At 39.2% G+C, this 13,634-nt stretch overlaps 1 protein-coding gene across 1 annotated transcript in view; it reads right to left on the bottom strand.

Annotated features, from left to right (window-relative positions):
* LOC140738787 (lysine-specific demethylase RSBN1L-like) overlaps positions 1 to 13,634 on the bottom strand; it is an 87,452-nt gene that overhangs the window by 45,645 nt on the left and 28,173 nt on the right. Inside the window, exon 2 of the mRNA XM_073066619.1 lies at positions 2,296 to 2,924. Coding sequence (XP_072922720.1) covers positions 2,296 to 2,924 — 629 coding nt within the window. The remainder of the gene's footprint in view (positions 1 to 2,295; positions 2,925 to 13,634) is intronic.

Raw genomic sequence — 13,634 nt, forward strand, 5'->3', positions numbered from 1 at the left:
CATGGAATTATAACATATAGTTACGCACAGACTGCTACTCCCAATAGAAATAGTTACTAGAGTTATAGTTATTTTCTTTCAGCTAACTAAATATCCACAGCAAAACCAAAGTGCAAGAAACATCCAGCGGTCAGGCAGCATCTGTGTAAGGAGAAACAGAGTTAATATTTCGGATCTTAACCCTTTTGTCAGAACAAGGAAAAATAAAAAAGCAAGTTAGTTTTGAATTCCAGGAATTGTTGGGTGTAGGGATAGGGATGGGAGGGGAGGGGAGAGAAGGAGTTGAACAAATGGATCATCTCTGATGGAGTTAGACCAATGATCTAATAGTTAAAAGCATATTATGCTTATTTATGTTGTGTGTTGTTGCTAACAGCAGACCTGTAGAACTTGGCCATCAGGGCAGGCCACACTGATGGAGGGAGGGAGGGAGAGAGTGGGGGAGGGGGAAGAAAAAATCCAAGTAACAAATCAGATGGATGACTGGCAGAGGTGATCAGAGGGAACGAACAAATTATAAAGCTTGAAAAATTAGATGCAGTCTAAAAGACTTCAATAAACCCAGATGGAAGATGAGGTGCTGTTCCTCAGGCGTTTTGTTGAGCCTTGTTGTATGAGCGTAGATGGTCAGTAACTGATAGCTCAGAGTGGAAGTAGGTTGTAGATTTAAAATAATAGGCAATCAGCTTAGGGTTACTCTTGTGAATTAAGCAAAAAGCAATCGCCCAATGGCTTCTTCCATTGTGGAAATCACATTGTGAAGTTGCTACAGCAAACTTGGCAGCAACGTAAAGCAGCAAGACTGAGGCAAGGCAGAATCGAGGAAGCATGGCCCAGGCCCAAGAATGAGAAACATGCCTATGTTTGATGGATTTAAGTGCTGGGCCAGATTGGAAAGGTTGGGTATGGGCTGAACACAAGAGCTGAGCCCCGGGCCCGAGAGCAAAGAACAACCCACTGTTTGGATTATCTAAGTGCCATACCAGATTGAAAAGGTAAAGGTGTTGGGCCAGAGGAGAGGGACGGGCCAAGCTCGCTGCTCGTGAGGTTTACTCATCTCTGTGATGAACTTAGGTTATGACCTGCAATTAACAGGCTCCTGGACCAGCTTCGTGGCTGTGAACTCACTTTCGTGAACTTCAGCTCTGAAAGTTATTTGCTTATTTTTATTGTTTGCATGATTTTCTTTTCTGTACACTGAGTACTTGATGTTTTTTAAAAAAAATGGGTTCTATTAGGTTTCTTTGTCTTGTGGCTGCCTGTAAGGAGACAAATCTCAAAGTTGTATATAGTATACATACTTTGATGATAAATGTACTTTGAACTTTGAACCAAATATAGTATCCTAGAATGGAAGATTGCATGCAAATCTCTGTTTCTCATTGTTTGGGACCCTGGGTGGTGTAAAGGATTGGTATTTGAAATTCTGTGGCTGCAAGGGAAATTGCGGTAAGATGGGGTTGAGATGTGGGGTGGGGAACAGAACAGAGAGAGTTGCAACAGAACTGATCCTTTTGGAATATTGAAAGGGAAAGAAGGGATGTGTGTCTACTGGTGGAGTTTTATTGATGCTGTTGTAAATTATGAAGGATGATCGACTGAATAGGGTGCTTTGTTGGGTGGAAGACAAGGCTTAAGGGAACTATTGTTGTTCTGTTCAAGGGGGGGGGGGGGTGAGAGTAGAGGTGTGGATAACTTGTTGACTTGCAGCCAAGGTTCCTGTACACTATGAGAAGGGATGCCATACTTTAGGAAGGAGGATATTTCAGACACATCTGTAAAGTCTTTTTATTTCACAAAGTACAAAGAAGAAGTAGGAGAATGGAATCCTTACAGAAAACAGGGTCAAAAGAGCCAAGAATGTCCATGGACTTCCAATGGACATTTGTGGCATGCCAACCAGAGAGATCCAGAAAGGAAGGAAAGAATTAGAGACCTAGACACCTAGCTAACCCCTCTGAAAGGCTTTCAGTTTATTTCACTAACCTTAACAATCATCAACACCAGTGAGAAAAGGGTCCCTTACAACATATAATGAAGAACTTAAGTACAAATTCTTATGCTTTTATTTCTGATGGCATGGGATTTCCAATAGGTGATTGGCCATGGCAGTCATTAACACACAAAGCTATATTCAAGGCAGCTTCCCCTCCCTTGCCCAACAATCTAGCAGAGTGTAAACAAATTTTTACGTTAGTCAAATATAGCAGCTGTAGCTTCCAAATGAAAGCATTGGCACCAATTCCTGAGGTGCCATTAATATTAAATTTTAAATTACACACCCACACACCCTACCTGAGCATTGAAGTTTGAAATGGTAGTTGTCTCTATATCCTTCTTTCCTAAGATCTCCATCTTCACTGGTGCATTTGGAAAGCTATAGGCAAAGTACTCAAGGAAATCAGGCAAGTATGCAGCAGCTCCATGAACAATACCCATGACGTAATAGGCTGCAGAATTATTCTCACTAAATGTCAGATTCACAAATTCCTCTGAAAATCTCTCCATCTCCACAGGAGACAGCGAAGAGAGCTCATCCATGTAGGCATGCACAACCGAAGCTCCTCCATTAGGCTGGTCTTCTATGTGGATAAACCTTTTGAATTCCAAGTTATTTTGCCTTGAACTTTTGTTTTCAACACTGGAATTGCTGAACACAGTAGGCAAAGGGTGATCACTTTCCTCTGATAGACATTCAGGCAGTCCATCGGGGTAGAGAATGGTTAGATTTTTCTCATCTTGTATTGAAGCCAACTGCTGGTCTTTGATTTCTGATATTAACGCTGAACAAACTGTTTGAATGGATTTGCTGCACATTTTGGGCTGTTTTCGTTTTTCACTTTCCTTGTGTTTCTTTTTCTTTTTCTTCTTTATTTTTTTAAACTGAAATTCTTCTGTGCTAAGTTTCCTTTTTTCACCGTTACCTGCAAGCGAATGAAACAGAAAACATCTATAGCTTCAACAAATTTGTAACGCCGGTTTAAATGGTTCTTTGAGAATTCAATTCAGGTTTATAAGGAACAGCCTATTTTACCAATTCCTTCCAAACTCTTCAAATTCAATCAGGGTTATGGAGTAAATGGTTTTTAAAAAAGCTATATTTTTAGTTGTGGTTCTGTTTGGAGGAGTCTTTACTGCTATTGTGCATTTTGAATTTTCATAATCTTATCTGCAATAATCAACCATATGTACAAGAAACTGCCAATGCTTTTGAGCCAGCTGCAAGGAAATGCACAGACATCTCCACCACAAATTCGAGCAACCCCCCTTACATGTGAGGTAATTAGTCTGGTAATGTAACAATAAACCTGCCTCCTATCAATGCATCACAGTGGTACTGCCACATGTCTTTTTAACATTAATCTAATAAATATCAATGCGAACAGAAAATAATTGTTAGATTTGGTCAGCATTTGCAAACAATGATTCCAATTCAATTCCATAGAAATACAGAAAATCATCTTCCATGGTAAACAAAGCATGATTACCTTATTGCTTTATGCACACTTAGATAAGAAACAATCCCACTTCCTCATCCAAAATTCATTCCAAACCACGTGATGAGAAATGCATCCACAGCTATAATTTTTCAAACAATATAATGCCTTTTATTCAACTAAATATAATAATGAAGAATGCATGCAAAGTAGTTTGGAGCACTACAGCGTCAAGATACTTATTATTCTGAATAATAAGTGACTCAAATATGTAACATTTAAAACTTTCTCTCCCAGTACCCACAAAAATCAAATCTGCTCCTGGCAAACATTGCCATAAAGTAGAAACCTTGACCTTCTGGAGCAATACAACTAATTCCCATGCAGGATTAACAATACTAAAGCAATATTAAATAATGTTGACAAAACAACACTTAAAAGCTTTTTATGCATTAGAAAATGTTTATGGTCGAGGAACAAAAATTGGGCTATCTGGTTCTATTTCAAAACAGAACATGGCTCGTATTTATTTATTTAGAGATACAGTATGGAGTAGGCCCTTCTGGTACTTCAAGCCACTCCACCCAGCGGTGCTCGACAATCCCAATTTAATCATAACCTAACCACGACACGTTTAAATGACCAATTGTCTTTGGACTGTGAGAGGAAACCTGGGCATTTGCAGAAAACCCACACGTTCCTTGGGGAGGTACAGAAACTCCTTACAGAGGACACTGTGATTTAACTCTGAACTCGGAGGCTAACTGTCACACTACCTTGGCGCCCTATCTTTATTTATGACAGATGAAAGCTTAGTCGAAAGCCTCCCCCTACATATAGAACTTTTTGCTATACCAGGTTGGATTACATGTCCAAATCTCTGGAATAAGATGCAAATACACAAATTAGAGTACTTTCATCAATTCTAAACTGATTCCACTCGAGGTTAATGTACCTTACCTTACAACCTGATTTTCTAGACACATCTTGCAAAAGCTCCAGAAAAATCAAAATAATTTAATATATTTTTATTCTGATATTAAAAATAAAATTACCTTCTAAATCTAACACACACATCCAAGAAGACTTTATAATGAAATAACTGAAGAAATAAACAAAGAATATTTGAAAAATTTTGTATCATAGGGAACTGTGATAGACAATGGAACAAGGTTTCCTAATTGGCAAAAAGATGATCCGTTTGTTGGGCGAGTGATATACCGTAGATGTCGGATTATAAGCCGCTACTTTTTTCCCACATTTTGAACAGCTTTGAACTCTGCGGCCTTTAATACGAAGCGGCTAATGCATTATTTTTTTCATGCCGCCAAAAACATTTTGCCTCGTAACAGTAGACCAATAAAATTGATGAGTAGTTCACAGAGGTCCAATGAAATTGTACGATAAATCAAGCGCACTTTCACAATTAAATTATTGTAAATCAGTCATTTGTACTCACCCTCATCAACATGGAAAACACTCGAAGAAAAGCATTGTGCTGCCTTTATGGCAGTTATTTAGTTTATAATATTTTCGCTTAGTAATTCATTTGTTAGTTAAAGTTAGAAGTGTTTTAACTATATTTGTTTTCTGTACTACATCGCGGGATGCTATGACGTCACACCCGGTTTCGCCGCGTCTTGTGGGAAAAATGCCAGTTTGCGATAAACAGGACTGCGGGGGGCGAGCGGCGGAGCCAAAACGCTGCTTTTAAGTTAAAGGCAATCAATAACTTTTCCTGGTAGGCTGCAGTATATATATTTTTTACCAGTCGTTAGGAGATATTGGAATGTTGTTCAGTAAAAAAGTATACGCAACGTATATTTAAAAGTAGCCGCGTTACAGGCACGGTTCGAAAAAAAGCATTTGCAATATGTATTTGTTTATGTTACCATATGGATTTAATTAAAAGTTAAAAAATCCTCACGTGTAATATCTTTCTGTGTAAATATCTCATATTACAACGTGGGACACCTGCGGCCGAAAATCCGGTGCGGCCTAAAATCTGGTGCGGCCTGTACAAGTACAAAATTGATTTTCTTTCTAAAATTAGAGCCAGCGGCTTTTAATCAGGTGCGCTCTGTAGTCCGGAATCTACGGTATGTCATTAAGCCACAGGCATAAAGCAACAGTTTACACATTTCAAGTACTGTGATTCCCTAGAACAAAGGTTCCCAAGGGTTCTCTATGGACCCTTTGCTTAATAGTATGGTCCATGGCATGAAAAAGGCTGGAAATCCCTGTTATAGAACTAGTCATCATTATCAAAAAGCATTTTAAGATATTGTTACAAAATATTTCATGAAGGTTCAATACAAGGTCCAAATACAAGAAATCAACACAAAATTTTGTTTGTGTGCCAACACTCAAATCTCTTCCATCAACCTACCACCATCTTCATTCTTTCTACTGTTCCCTCTAAGATGCTTGGGTGCACAGCCACACAGTAACTGAAATGCTCCCGCATTCATAGCCTTTGCTGCCATGTAGCTGGAATTTGCTTTTATATAATTTTTTTTAAGTGCCACAAAACTTTCAGGCCATGTAAAAATTTCCTGTTCTGAGCAATAGTTGGTCCACACATGTTTAAAAAAAATATTAGAGGGAACGTTGATTCTATCTGTCCAATGTGTTTAGTAAACCCACGAGAAAACTACAGTAGGAAAATGCCTACACGGTAGCTAGTGAAAATATATTTTGACTCCCAGGTGCTAGTTTCTCTCTGGGAGTTGTACAAATGTCAGTCATTTCAATGACATTCTCTTATTGTTTATATTTAAAACATAAGACACAGAAGCAGGAGCAGAAGGTCATTCGGTGCCTCACGCCTGCTCTGGCATTCAGTATGATCACTGCTGATCTTTTACCTCAGTTTCACTGACTTGAACTATTACCTTCAATTCCCTTGATATTTAAAAATCTATCCAGTACTATCTTGAATAAACTTAGAAACTGGCCAGATTGCAACTAGGTTGCAAAGATCATTATCAATGTTCCAGCTTCCATAGTAACCAAGGGAAGGGGGGTATATCCCATCCAGTAGCAGAGATAAAGCCATCCTAACGTTTTTCAGAAAACTGCTTTTTTCTTAACCTCAACATTTTCTAGCACAGCAGCCTGCTCTACACTGACCTCACATTTGCCACAGTCCCAAGCAAAGTATTCATTAAGGACTTCAGCTACCTCCTCAGCCTCCATGTGCATTTTCCCCTTTATCCCTGAATGGTCCCACCTTCACTCTAGTTATCCTAGTACTCATGTAGGTGTAGAACATCTTAAAGTTCTTTCTTACTACTCACCCTCATGTCCCCTTCTACCTCTCTTAAAGTCCCCCTTTAAGCTCCTTTTTGGCAATCTTTTAACTAACAGTCCTGTCTGATTTTTGCTTTGTAAAACTCATGTTTTTTATTCTTCTTCTTGACTTTAACTATGATTCCTTCACTCTGCCATCCTTTCCTGTCTCAGTGGGATAAATTTATCCAGAACGCCATGCAAATGGTCTCTAAACAACCTCTACATTTCTACTGTGCATTTCCCTGATCTGTTCCCAATTTACAACCCCCAATTTCTGCCTAATACCATTGTAATTAGCCTTCCCCCAATTAAATGCTTTCCCAAATCATCTGCTCTTATCCTTGTCCATGGTTATGCTAAAGGTCAGAGAGTTGTGATCACCATCTCTGAAACACTTGTCCAGCAACAGGTCTGTCACCTGGTTAAGTGTCTAGTACAAGATCCAGAATGGACTCACCACTAGTCGGCCTGTCCACATGTACTTTCCTGGGCACACATTACAAATTCTGCTCCATCTAAACCTTTTGCACTAAGGAGGTACCAATCAATATTAGGGAAGTTGAAGTCACCCATGATAATAACCCTGTTATTATCAGTAGACAATCCCTCCATGGTGTCCTCCCTTTCTGCAGCTTCAATATTAACTCTGATTAGCAAAGCCATACCCGAAACCATGTTTTTCAATCCCTCCCTATCCCTTCTGAAACCTTGGGTGCCATGGTAGCATAATGGTTAGCACAACATTATTTCAGTTCAGGGTATTCTGAAGTTTGGAGTTCAATTTCAACCCCATTTTGTAAAGAGCCTCTGTGCATCCTCCCCATGGAATGTGTGGCTTTTCCCCGAGCGCTCTGGTTTCCTCCCACAGTCCAAAGATGTACTAGGTAGGTTAACTGGTCGTTAGAAGTTGTCCTGCGATTAGGTTAGGGGTTGTGGGGATGCTGGAGTGGCATGCCTCAAAGGGCCACAAGGGCTTATGGCACACAGTATCGCTAAATAAATCAATCTAAACCCCAGAAACTCAAGTAGCCAATCCTGCCCTTGTAACAGCCTCAACAAGTCTCTGTAATGGACTGCTGGAATTTCTTCCCCCTACCCACCACACGAGATGTTAAAGAGGAGGCAGATACGAGAGAAATGTATTTGGTCATGCATTTATTCACATCTATCAGTTTCACTTTTAGTCTATCTACATAGGTATGATTGAAAAACAAGTGAACAGCTGGCAATGAAACATTTAACAGCTGAATAATAACTCTGCCTTATTACACTTAACCTTTGTTTGGAAATCTGCACGTGGCAAAACATTTAATTCTTTATAACAATTTAATTCCACAGCCCCATTCTGAACATGGAGAGATGACTTATTCCCAGTGGATTGGCTAGCAATTATCTATCATTTAACAGTAAAAACAAAATCATTTGGTCACCATCACATTACTGATTAAGGGAGCTCTCTAGACAAATGTGTTTCCACCTTTCTCACAACAGCAACAACCAATCAAAAATACTTCAATGGATGCAGACAGGACATTGAAAGGCAAAAAAAAACACTAACTTTTCTGCTTGTATAAATCTAGCATCAGATAATAATATTTCATCTGTAGAAAGCTTCAACACAAGATTTCAATACAAGAACTAGAAATATCTAGATGGTACCTTCTAATTCACATTGTTGCATCAGATCCACAACAATATAAATTGTAGAAATGGATTTTACATAAGTGACTCACATTTTTACAAGGTCTGACATTCAACTACCATATATCCAGACAAATTTGGGTCTACTATAAATTCATAGAATTTTACAAAATGCAAACTTTCAACATGTAACTTCATCTCAAGCTATCTCACTGTCTTGATTATTTTGCTGAATGGTAGGGCAATGCTTCTTACTCACATATTTTAAAAGGATATGAAGAAAACTCAACACCAGATAGCAAATTCTGTAGTAAGTGTCGGTGACTTTATAAGAATTGTGGTGTCACACAACTTTCAAATAAAGTAAAAGCTTACCAGGTAGTTCATTACCTATATGAAACAACACTAACACATGACTCATAAAAACAGGTCTCAGGAAAACATATTCAACCTAAAGGACAGATCCAGCATAGGGTATTCAAAATAAAACTGTAATCAGTATCTCCCTCTTCAGATCTTAAAAATAAAATAAAAATTTCAACAAAGTGCAGTACTCATTCTATGAAGTGCTCACACTTATTTCAACTTGTAATGTGAATAAAACTTGCATGACTGCAACAGCCTGAGCTAATTCAAGCTATGGATCATGCCTGAAGGTAACCCTTGTTTACCGAACAAGTGGAAGCTGAACCATCACACAACAGCTTTAGCTTAAAAGCAATGTGCTAAACCACAAAAAACAATGTCCACTGGAAAAACTGCAATATATCTATGAATATAAGTATATAATTGTCTTAAACTAATTTTACGTACTTTCCTCATAACTTAAACTACAGAAGGATCACTAGAAATGACCCATCATTGATTGGAAGACTGTTTCAGGAAAATGGTCTGAATACAAATGCTGAATATTTACAAATTAAAAACAGGTTATTCAGCCCAACTGACAGGAATGCTCAAAATCGTAAAGAAATCTGGTCGCTTCTGGAGGTTAGATATGGGGCTGGAGTTCTAAATCAGAGCAGGTTGAGATATTTACAATTGATTGTATTACTTTTTAAAGTTCAAAATAAATTTATATCAAAATACATTTTGTCACTATATACAACCCTGAAATCCATTTTGTTGTGGACATTCACAGTAAATAGAAGAAACACAGTAGAATCAATGAAAGACCACACCCAACAGGACAAATAACCAATGTGCAAAAAAATGTAAAACTGCAAATATAGAGAAAAAATAATAAATAATCAATGAATATGAAGAACATGAGAGTCCTGAACTCATAGGTTGTAGGAACAGTTCAGTGAGGGGGCAAGTGAAATTATCCCCTTTGGTTCAAGAGCCTGATGGCTGGCGGGTAGTAACTGTCCCTGCACCTGGTGGTGTGGGTCTTCCAGCTTCCTGATGGCAGCAGTGGGAAGAGAGCATAGCCTGGATGGTGGGGAGGATCCCTGATGATGGATGCTGCTTTCCTGAAATAATTCTCTATGTAAATGTGCTCAATGGTAGGGAGGGCTTTAAGCCAGATTTAAACTTCTGCGTCAAATCTACGCTGTAGGTATCATGTACCCTACGCCATAGGGTGACTCGCACCTCCCCAAGAAAGTAACTCATGCGTCGTAATCTCGCAGACAGCAACAACTGTAATTGGTCTGCTTGGTAGCATCGCATTTCAGGTTGCTTCTTCTCCACCATGTCTGTAGGCTGTGCGTACACCAATGCGAAATTAATGGTTGGAGACAATGAACCAAATCTTCAAATCTACCGACCGACATCCGAAAATGTTTGAAATGCTTTTCCTCGTCCATGTCTCTCACGAAGAAACTCATAGTGGCATAGAAACCCCACCGCCAATTAGCGTTTTGGCGGTGAACTGGCAGAGCGACACAGACACACCAACATACGCATAAGTATAAAACAGGCCTACTGTGTAACCCGTATGCAGAAGTATAAATCAGCCTTAACACACAATCACCTGGGCCATGTCCACTAATTTTTGTAGGATTTTCCTTTCAAGGGCATTGGTGTTTCCATACCAGGCAATGATGCAACCAGTCTATATACACTCTACCATAAATCTACTGAAATCTGTCCAAGTTTTAAATGTTGTAGAAGCCATGTATCTATTTTCTGTCATGTGGGCTGGGCATGGTAGAAACAAATCAGTATAGTTACATATGCTCATTTTGTTAGTTGTTTTGTTTAGCCTAGTTGATGGTGGTAAGACATGGAGAATATTTTTTTTGACTGCTAGTAAAACAACTTACATATGTATAGAACACTAATTTAGATTGACCGTTTAGTTGCATAATTGGGACTTTATTGGAATGTTAACTAGGGATTGCTAACTTTGCTTAAATACGTTAGTTCAACCGCTAAATTCGTTACTTCGCTAATTTGAACTAAATTGCTATCTTAGTTTTGCTGCTTTTTCATCACTACATCATCATTTGTCTTTGTTGGTTTCGTAATAAAGGATCAAAATAACCAAATTCTGCTTTGGAACTTTGTTATTTTGAAGCGCATCATACATGTTAATCTCCTGGCTTCATCTCTCAGTGATTTTGGTTTGTTTTAAAGTAACAGCCACATTTTGTCAACAATAAAAGTTATACCAAAATCCAGTCTACGATTAAGGATTACCATGGACCTCTTGGTAAAACTAGAACAGCTTGTGGCATATGAACAACCTTTTTTTTGGTTCATGCTGTGTATTTGTGGTTTGAACACAAGTTTTGAATGGTCATCACTGCTTGTCCATTGGGGACTGGAGCTCGATCATGTGGTGTTTGCCTGAGAGTTTGCCATTTTGTTTAGAGTGCGGAAATATTCCGGTTGCCTACGTTTGAATTGAAGGCTGTTTACTCGGTCTGGTTTAACTGATCTGGATGCTTGGATACTTAGCTTGTTGATGTTTATTGATTTGAATATCACCAGTGCTGTGGGCGAACAAAGAGTTAATTGTGAGTCATGCCACTAGAAAAAGCAACGTGTGTATCAAAGCATGGAATTGGCACCAACGACCCTGCAGTTGGGGCTGGCTAAAGAGAAATTAAACTTACTTTGAAAGCTTTAGGAGGTAGAAAATCTTCAAAAGGAATATAAAACAAACATGAACAAAATTAAAGGCTTAATATCATCAATTAATGATCTTATGAAAGTCAAAGAAAATGCCTTACAAGTATAACCTTGTTTTGAGGACTTAACTAATCTCTGAAACTGTTGCAAAACAACATCACATGCTAATCTTATTACTTCACAAGCTTGAGCAGGAAAGACAAGCTAGATGGTTTTCAAGCATTCCTGGACTATGGTAGTGCATTCATAGGGGATGTGAAACAATTCAGATTCAGTTTATTGTCATTTAGAAATCACAATGGTTTGGAAGAAATGGTTGAACCAAATATGAACATTCACTTAAGATCATATTGCTACAACATGTGAATATGTATCTCGCCTTCCACCAATGTTTCTCAAATTTCAAAGCAGGTTTTAACTACGCATATAGCTGATGACCCACAGAATGACATAGAACCACAGGACAGTGTACCAATATGTCAACACTCAAAGTTCTGCTGCTGCTAGAGCATCTTCTGTACTTAATACCTCATCTCCCCGTATTAAAACAGAGGCTAATTTAGCTGCATTAACCACATCAACGATTATTTAAGGATAAACATGTGCCGTAAGAGCAAGTGTAGCATCGACAGAAAAGGAAGGAGCAGCCACAGAAAGGGAAGGAATAGCTTAAGTTGGAGGAAGAAATTGCTGCTCATGTGGCTAAAGTTAATGTGCTAAGGGCTTCAACTGTGGTGAATCTTAAAAGTGCTCCAAGCAGGACAATCCTATGGTGTGAGTTCCTACATTGAAAAGACAAAGAAAAACAAAAAATACTCAATGTCAATGTTGATTCATTTGTTCCTCAAATATCTGTGAAACATGAGCTACAACTCCAAGAGGTAGTTCAGGGTGTTTGCTCTCAGCCAGCACTAATGAGGCACTCCGAATTATATCACATCCAACAGCTCGAAGGGCTCATGGGGACATTCACTTACAGCATGGAAACATTCTTGCTTCAGATGACAGAGGTCAAAATAGCTTTATTTATGTTACGAGGAAACAACCTTATTGGTACTACAACACATTTCACCTTTGCCTAAAAGAGAGATTCAAATCTTCGATGGAGATCCTTTACAGTATCATGCATTCATGAGGGTTTGAAAATAGTGTTGAAGGCAAGTACCTTGAACAGTACACTAGAGGTTGCCAGAGAGAACTTGTCAAAGTTGCCACCATGTTGATCCAAAGAAAGGATATCTAAAAGCTAAGGCTTTACTACAGGAAGATTTTGGTATTGAACAGAAAATTGCATCTGCCTTCACGTAAAAGGCTCTTTCTTGGGAACCTATCAAATCTGAAGACGAAAAAGCTCTTTAGACTAGTCTTTTTCCTTAGAGGTTGTTGCAGTGCCATGGAAGAAGCATAGTACGTGCATGAGCTGGACATGTTGTCATTGTTACGAATGTGCCACAACTCTGAGGGGCCGAATGGTACAAAGTCGCCCCCTCCTTTTTGAGAATCGCAAGATCACTATTAATTCGGGTCAGGGACCCAGGAAATGAGTGAGAGACACGCAGAATCCTCAAGGTTTGGAATGTGTCCTGGCCTCAGCGAAACAAAAACCCCTGATAACGGCTATTGTCTCTTGGAGATGGAATTGTGTATTGAGTACTGTACTATTCATTGAAGCCCTAGGGGACGACCAGAGTGGGCTGGTTGAGGGATTGCATCATCCCAACCTGATTGACATCTGAGACCCCGTGAGTAAAGATAAAAGAGGGTCTGGGGAACAACCCCTTTAGACGCACCAGGAGAAATGCTAGAAATCCTGTGACAGCGTTTAATAGCGACAGCCGGTGGGGGGCTCGTGTGCGTCCTTCCCTTGCCTGGGATTGGCGGCCTCACCACGGAAGAACAGCTTTAGCTAAAGGAGAGGCCACAAGTGAACGGCCACACCAACGGGACTCCCGACGGATCGAAATCATAAAAGGAAAGCCGGCAAGTTTCTAAAAACCCTCTCTCTCTCCAACAAAGGCTGCAGCCTGCATGAACTGAGTGACTGTTATATTTCCATCGGACAATACATTAACCCCTAGACAACGATAGAGCTTATTTCTTATTGATTATTATTATACCCGCACTTTTAGATTTAGTATTGACGACGTATATTATCTGTATGTTTGCATTGATATTATTTTT

Source organism: Hemitrygon akajei, chromosome 14 (assembly GCF_048418815.1).
Source record: "Hemitrygon akajei chromosome 14, sHemAka1.3, whole genome shotgun sequence".
In the NCBI taxonomy this organism is placed as follows: Eukaryota; Metazoa; Chordata; class Chondrichthyes; order Myliobatiformes; family Dasyatidae; genus Hemitrygon; species Hemitrygon akajei.